Source organism: Malus sylvestris, chromosome 15, assembly GCF_916048215.2.
Source record: "Malus sylvestris chromosome 15, drMalSylv7.2, whole genome shotgun sequence".
NCBI lineage: Eukaryota > Viridiplantae > Streptophyta > Magnoliopsida > Rosales > Rosaceae > Malus > Malus sylvestris.
This window is the reverse complement of record NC_062274.1, coordinates 9,455,511-9,463,937: the sequence shown is the minus strand read 5'-3', so window position 1 is coordinate 9,463,937 and position 8,427 is coordinate 9,455,511. Positions and strand designations below refer to the sequence as shown.

At 35.7% G+C, this 8,427-nt stretch overlaps 1 protein-coding gene across 2 annotated transcripts; it reads right to left on the bottom strand.

Annotated features, from left to right (window-relative positions):
• Positions 1-910: 910 nt before the first annotated feature.
• On the bottom strand, positions 911-4,730 carry LOC126605533 (probable receptor-like protein kinase At1g80640). Of its 2 annotated transcripts, none has more exons than XM_050272949.1 (10): positions 4,271-4,730; positions 3,815-3,988; positions 3,432-3,682; positions 3,195-3,327; positions 3,050-3,113; positions 2,873-2,969; positions 2,624-2,726; positions 1,831-1,949; positions 1,650-1,739; positions 911-1,496 (listed from the first exon to the last, which is right to left on the bottom strand). In XM_050272949.1, the coding sequence occupies exons 1-10, from the start codon at positions 4,446-4,448 to the stop codon at positions 1,329-1,331; spliced, it is 1,377 nt and encodes a 458-aa protein (XP_050128906.1). In that variant the 5' UTR covers positions 4,449-4,730; the 3' UTR covers positions 911-1,328. The 2 variants fall into 2 exon arrangements, with proteins under 2 accessions (XP_050128906.1, XP_050128907.1); XM_050272950.1 differs by having other exon boundaries at positions 3,815-3,979; positions 4,271-4,729.
• Between the last annotated feature and the right edge of the window lie 3,697 nt (positions 4,731-8,427).

The following is an 8,427-nucleotide window of genomic DNA, read 5'->3' as shown; positions in this document are numbered from 1 at the left end:
GTGCGGAAATCACCTCCCATATTGTTACTGGATAGGAAAGTTTGCAGCCAAAATTGTAAGGTTTAACTGATGTAATGCCCCTAAAAATACGATCGAACTCCATATCATTTCTCAAAAGTAATGATGTGATCCATTGATCGATGTTTGACGTTCTACTTTGCCCCATCACCATTAAATTTTTCAAAAGTCAATCCAAGTAGCTAGAATGGCACATATGAGACGTCACTATTTAAAGAAGGGAAAACTGAACACGAGACTTCAGATGTATCAGTTTAACCTTATGAAAAAACTTATATGAGTTTCTTTTGACTAGGGTGCAGTCTTGTCTGGTTGAAATATGGAATCCATATATGCATTCCAAATTTTGCAAATAAAAAAAGCTGTGTTTTCCTCCAATCATACAAAAAAGAGCAATTACGAAAAGCAACATAGATGGATTTTGTTTCATATAAAATTCATCATGAAACATTATTACCTTGCCACTTAGACGTGTTTTCTAGAAGTGTAGACTTACCAGTGGCCACACCAAGGTCAAAATTTTGGGATTACCCAATAAAGGTCGTCCAAGTGAAAAGGAGGAACTTAATTACGCTAAAGAATGTAAAATGTTGTCTCACGTTGAAAAATTACGAAGTTCTATCAAAGTTGCGTTTAAGGAGCTGGGTTACTCTTATTGCCGATTTGTCTCAAAATGAACCTCATTTTCTTTCTTGGTGTCAGAATATGATAGCCTACATATGAAGTCCAATAGCCACGCATACTACATGTCACTAAATACGTGTTGCACACGTGTTTAAAGTGCCACCACACATGAGTGAAACCTCAACTTTGTTTAGTTTGGTGGCTAGAATCTAATTCATGTACCAGGAACTTTTTCACGGCAATGCTCCTAAGATGGTAGTATTGATGCTTTCCATAACAATTTTAGTTCATTAGAAAAAGATTATTTATAGCTTTTACAATCCTAAAGCACTCTCAGGAGAAACAAACAGATCTCCAGAGGTAATTCAAATGACCCCAGAAAATTAGCTGATTTCATACACTGAAAACAAAAGGGTCAAAATTGAAATTAGCTAGCGTCTTGGACGAATGCGCCTCATATGCACAAGTTTCTTAAACCAAATTCATTCAATTTACAGAGGTGTAAAATTATCCCAAGAATTTTTCACCCCGCCGGGGCGACTTTCTTCCACAGCAATAACCGAAGGCATTAACTTCCCAGCAAGATCTTTGTTAGCAAATGCAAATCAATGAGCGATTTGGGGGAGGGATTAGAGCAGTGGACACCCAAAAATGTTGTAGAAGCATCATGAAGCATTTCTCGTGCATCAGTGACCAGGAGACACTGGGGTGCTTTCCGGAGGTCCAGGTTGGGTAACTCTTAGAGTCCCTCCGAGATCCACCGGAACAAGAGGAACAAGGGAATGCAAAACATCTGTTATCAGTGGGCGGTAACTTGGTTCCGGTTGCACACATAACACAGCAACAGCAGCAACCTGTAAGTAACACATTGCAACTCATTAGTTGTACCAAGGCATGAAATTTCAGGTCCATTCAGCACAGAACGAGGAGTCAATGTACAGAGTCAAGCAGGAGTCTTATCACGGAGCTAATTAGAATCGAGCAGGCTGGATTTGTAATTCACAAACCTGGTATAAGTGCTTCAGATCCATGGAATCTTTGATCACGGGATCCACAATGTTTGGAAGCTTTGATCTGTCAGTGAGCTGAGGCAGGGCCTGTATTACATCATTGAATTTGAAGTTTTTAGTTTTTAGTGGGAATTAATGCAAATAAATTTAATGGAGAGCAGTTAAAAGAAAGGCATACCCATGTGACTATAGATTGGCACTGAGTTGGTGAAAGTTTTTCAACAGGCCTTCTTCCTAGTAGAAGCTCCAGAAGCACAACTCCAAAAGCATAGACATCACTCTTATCCGTCAATTTACCTGAAAAATCACACAAGTGATTTTATTATATACCGCCAAAACTTGGAAGAGATAAACAGATCAAGCTTAATGATGTTTCAAATTCTACAACAAAATGGAACCGTGAGTCTGCAAAACTTGCACCACACTTCAGAAAATTATGCTGCTTGGTATCTTAACTGACTACGTGCATTTTGGTGACTGTTATTTGTTTAAACATGTGAATCTAGCATGCATTATAACCGCGTCTATAACCAAAAGTTTCACTATTAATCAGCTAAACTTTTCTTCAATGGGAGTCCAAACTTTTCAGAAAATCAACATGTCACCCAAAAATTGAATGCCGGCAACTACCTTTCTCCTCTCTCGTGTTCAAACCAGTTCAACATAAATGGCTCACACCATCCCTAATTCGATTAATTAAGCTTGAGGTAAAGCAAGTAGGTATGGAATTTCCTATTCCAGATCTGAAATGGAATATGCATCCACTAGCAGAACATGTGCAGCTATGGACCCAATATAGCTTAATTAAAAGACACATTTTTTAATATCTCTATCAAACTTAGTGCCATTGCTGTTGTCAAGGGGCCAAAGAACAATTAGATAACAACTAGCTAAGCGAAAAGAAAACTGAAATTCAATCAGTGCGATTCAAAGAATACATGTTGCAATTATTACAAGTTTAGTTGGCATACCATCTAAAAGATACTCTGGAGCAACATAACCCAACGTTCCAGAAAGCTTGATGTTCTTACTATTTTTGGCCCCGTCAGCCACGGCAAGACCAAAATCAGAGAGCTGAAACCAGCAACCATGAGAGAGAGAAAAAAAAATCAGTGAAATTAAATGCAAGAGGCTAATAATGCATTGCAGCCATTTTTTAAATGGAAACTTACTATTTAAAAAGGAAAGATGAGACACTGCAATAATTTATACAACCCTACCTTGGCATTGAAGTTGGCATCTAAAAGAATATTAGATGTTTTCAGATCTCTATGGATCACTGGGGGGCTGCAGTACTCGTGTAGATATTCTAACCCTCTGGTCAACAGTGGCCAATATGTTAGTTAATATGTAAGAACCAAGAACAAGAAGAAAACAACTGAGAAAACCAAGCTCACCTTGCTGCATCAAGAGCAATTTTCATTCGCATGGGCCATGTTAATGCGGAACCATGAGAGGGTCCTACAACAATTTGAAAAGATATTAGCACCATTTGATTACCTTCTTGAGTTTAAAAATAGAAGAATGAAACAACTGTTTTACCGTGCAATTGAGTTTCCAGAGATCCGCTATACATCAGTTCATAAACAATGAACCTTGAGTCACCATTAATACTGCAACCCAAAAGGGTAATTATATTTGGATGCTGAATTTTATGCAACAACTCCACCTCATTCTGCAATTCCAAATGGTAATTCAATTGAGTACAACAAGAACGCCAGATAAAATCCACAAATGATGAATAAAAAAACTTCAACTAAAATGTCAAACAAAGGTTACCTCAAATTCTCTCTCAGCATCCTGATTTGCACAGTCTAGTTTCTTGACTGCAACAAGCAAATTATCATCCAACCGACCCTTATAAACGCATCCAAATCCACCCTCACCGATAATATTGCTATCCAAAAAATTGTTGGTGCCTGTTTCTAGTACCTTGTATTCAATTACTGGAACAGATCCTTTCTTAGAAACCATCCTTATGGAATTGAATTTACCCGCAAATGGACCCAATGCAAGCCCCTTCTCGGCATCTTCACATTCAAACCAAAGAAACAGAACCAAGCAAAACACAAAATCTCAGCCAGCAATCCACAAAAACACTAAAACCCACAAATTGAAGCAATATTTAGGGACCAAAAAAGTGTTTGTAAAAGTGAAAGTACCTGAGCTGCTCTGACCACTTTTCTTGTGGGATTTGTGTTGAAACTTTTTGTGGTAAATCCACAAGCACAACAGTGACAAAAAAACTACACCAAGTGCAGTGCAAGTAATAATGAGTGGAATTAGCATTTTCTTATGTGAACCCATTTGATGCCCTTCACTTCCTTCTGCAATACCTGATTCCACAACAAATATATAGAGCCAATGTTTACGCAAATTTTGATCAAATGGGCAGAATCTAACACATTAAAGCATGCAAATTTTGCACCAACATCAACAAAAAATGGGTAATTGCAGCAAGAAATGGATAAAATCAGAGAAATTTAACTCAATTGATTGCAGTAAATGCACGATTTGGCGGCCATTTTTGAAATTCAAAATTCGGAGTGGAGCACTCGTGACCCAGATAAAATCCCAGTTGCTAGAAATGAAAAAGGAAGAGTCTAGAGAGAGAGTACCCGGAGTGAAGGTAGCCATTGATGAAGCAATTGGAGAAATGGGCGAGGAGAGAGGAGCAGATATGGAGGAAAGAAATGGGTCAGTCGGTGTGGCGCCAACACAAATGGGATTTGGTTGTACAAGAAGCAAAAGCAAAATTTGAACAAGAAGAAGAAGAAGAAGCAGCAGCAGCTTCATTGTTGTTGTTTTGCTTTTGCTTCACTCTGTTCAATCATTGGAGATGGAAATTGTGGGTTCCAATGGAAGAGAAAGAGAGAGAGAGAGAGTAGGAATGGTGGGTTCTGTTCTTCTTCTTCTTCTTCTTCTTCTTCTTCTTCTCCTTGCGAGTTTTTGAATTCTGAGTCCGTCTCTCTCTCTCTCTCTCTCTCTCTCAACTTAGCAAGTAGCCATGTTTTCTTTTGAGCTTCCTTTTAAAACTATCTTTTCTCGCTGCAAAAGGTAAAAAGGGAAAACAAAGGCGATGCAGAGAAAAAAGCTGTATTTTAGGCTCTGGTGGTGTCTGTGGGGACACTTGCACACACCAATCATGTGGGCACTCAATACACCACTAATTTCTTCTCCATTTTTTTTTTAGAATTTTTTTATTTTTTTATTTTTTTTTCATGTACAAGTAGAAAGAGAAAACAAATTGATGTGAGTGTGACCGATCCATAATTTTTCTTTCCTTTTGAAAATGGTATTTGTTGTATATTTTCAATATTGTATTCTTCTTAACCTATGATATTAACCCATTTTTTCGTTGGAAAATAAGATCTCATGTCGGGCATGATAAAATAATATACAATTAATATATAAGAGTTTTTACTACTAGCATTATTGAGATCTCTTGTGAAAAATTCAACACCTAACAATAAATGGTTAAATTTAGACAAAATCGATGATTAATCGTATTAATCCTTTAAAATTTATCCTTTTTTCTAATAATCCGAAACTACAAAACGGTGAAGACTAATTTTAAAAATTCAAACGGTAAAAATTATTTAAAAATCATGTTACTTATGGGCTGGGATACGAAAACTCAAAACATCCTAAAAAGTCAAGACTCTTGCTATTATCCTCAGTTTCTTTGAAATCCAATGTCATTTTCGCTACTAATAAATAAGTTCCGTGCATATATTCTTTACTTATGACATGTGTGCAAGACAATGTAGTGTTTCTTCGGGGCTTATTTTTTTTGAGAAGTCCCCTGTAACTCGACGGCTTTAATATCACCTTACTCTTAATAATTTAAAAGTCTCAATTTTACTCTTAAAAACTCGAAGTTTACTTCATTTTACCCTTGAAACTATATTTTGATACCATTTTGTTTCCTGAAACTTAAAAATTGTCTCTATTAAACTAAAAAGCTCCACATTGCCTTAGGTATGTTAATTTTTTGTGTGAGTTTGATTTGGGTGAGCCAAGTTAATTAACTTCTTTTTTTATTTTTTTCATCTCTTCAATTTTTTTAAACTTAATATTTTTTTATTATTGAATGTTAACGCATAATGAAGATTTATAATAAATGTTATTGCACATGAGGCATAGTCTTATTGGGTGCTCCATTCCACATATGTTTCAAGGAGTGAAGTTGTGACATTTAAGTTATAAAGGCAAAGTGAGATCAAAGTGAAGTTTTAGGAAGCGGAACTAAACATAAGCATTTCGCACCGGAAAGTTCAGTGGAGTGATTGTCATCACAAAAATGGGTGTATCTACCATCTACACCCTAAATGTGAGATGATGTTAGTTAGCTATTTTGGGTGTGGAAAATATTCTCATCCATATTATATTATAATACGTTACAACATAAGTATGAAAACAAATAAATGCTTATTATTCCTCATGGGGGCTCTCTAAGATTACACTTTGGAATTCTAATTACAAAATTGGAATAACCATCAATCATCCAATACTCATCAAAACAAATAAGACTTGTCACGTGTTTGGTGAAAAACAGGTAACAAATTGTATTATATATCCCCATGTTAGTCCTTATTTTTATATGGGGAAATTTCTTTTATTTTAGTTTTTTTTCTAATTTTTTTTAAAAACCTAATTGCTAAGGATTAGGGAGATCCACACGTGATAACAAAAATTAGTCAATTGAAGGCCAATGAGGATTTGTTGAGTTGGTAAGGAGCGCTATCTTCGTGAGACCAAGGCTTATGTCTGAATCTCGCTGTCGGCAATCCTTCTTAATGGGTCATCTGTAAACCTCAAAAAACTTACAATATGCCCTACCCCAAGCATGGGGTAGCCTCCCCTCATCCTCAACATTTTCACACCAAAAAAAAAATGGTCAATTGAAGATCTAAAAGTGGGTGGAGCGTCACACTCGGGGGAGTTTTATGCATGCAAATGAAATAGCTGACATTTCGCAAGATTATTTGCGTGCCTCTAGTTCCAAAGTTCATCATCACACGTGCTCAACCTTGTGTGTAATTTTCTTTGAGTTTTTTGGCATTTTTTAGTTTGTGGTTGGTTTTGTAAAATAATTTAAGAGGATATTAAACAACATCGATCTCACTCATTGTTTGGCTTTACTAACGAAGGGATATTTTTAGGTATTAGTTGCATCGATTGGGAATTGGAATGATAAATGACATATGACATGATTAATATTTAAATAATCCTCATTTTTTTTCTTTCTTTTTTATTGGTATGAGGTATTCAATTGAATGCATCAATTATTTGTCAAACCAAACCAAACAAAACAAAAGTAAATGTACATAAAATAAATGCCATTTGTTGAAGAAAATGGTAGAATGGCATATGCAAATCGGTCTCTATTCAGTTAATTCTGTTATAATTGTAAAAAAAAAAAAATTATGAATTATATGTGTACGCTTAGACCATCTCCAACCCTTGGGCTAAAAGCCAAATTTTTTAGCCTGGAAAATTTAGCTTTTAGCCCAGAAACATCTTTTCTGCTCTGCTCCAACCCTTCTACCCTAAAATTTTAGCCCGGAATTATTAAAGAATGAAATTAGCCTAAATTTTTTTCTTAAATCAATTTTTTTTTTTAAATAAATATGTAGATTATTGTAAATTAATTTTATGAACATTTTAATCTAAAAAAATTTAAATTCCGATAAACATTTCGCATTTAGCCCGGGGGGAAAGCTGGGGGGTATTTGGCCCAGAAATAGCATTTGGCATTTAGCCTAAAATTTTAGCATAGATTAGAGAGTGTTTGGGGGGGGTAATTTGGGGGGTAATTTGGCTTTTAGCCCAGGGTTGGAGATGGTCTTAGGAGGGACAAATTCATTAATGACCGAAAACAATCATGAACATGAAACGAATCACATTTCAACTAAAAATGTATGGGAACCCTACTAATAAACAAAATCAAAATCAATGATAGCAACTAATAATTCTAGAAAAAAAATCAACTGTGACGACCAATACCTTGACAAACACCACCAAGAAACCAACCATGCCAATTCCTATAAAATTCACTACAAGTAGCAGGACAATGGTTTCTTTTAGCCAAGCCATCAATATTAAATTGGAGCGAACGATATCAAGGCGACACCAAAGCACAAAACGAATATATTTGTTTGCAAGATTAACGTTTTCAACATGTAGCGTAACTTTCATTTTTCTTTCAAATCACTCGATTGTTATCGATCTTCATCCCCTCGATTATACTAAAAAAGAAGTTGTAGATCAATGATTAAAACTAATAATCTTAACAATAATGATCATATGTTTGAGTATATATATTAACCTATTGGACTTGTTAATCATGCTACCAAAAAAGGATAGCGACTGTTCTGCTGCTGCTCCTCCTCAAAGTAAAATCTTTTTCTTGGTATCTAATAGGATTCCGAAGATTTTTCATCGCATTCGTTTATCTGTTATTTTGCAGCTAAATAATATTTTGAGTTTTTTTGTTTAAAATTGAACGCAAACAGTACTTAGCGAAAATTAACCGTACAATATCTAGTAAACACAATAAAATGATCTCCGAAATCCACAAAGATGATCCAGATAAGACCCTCATCCTCTTTATATAATAATACAAGATAGTATTAGTAAGACAGCGTATCTTTTTTCGGGTGAGTCCAATTTCCGTGGCCCAGGCAGCCGCTGGAGGATACACCAAACCCAGAAGGAAGTTCATAAATTATGTTTGCATGCATATACGGCTAATTGCAGTGGCTTTTTTGAA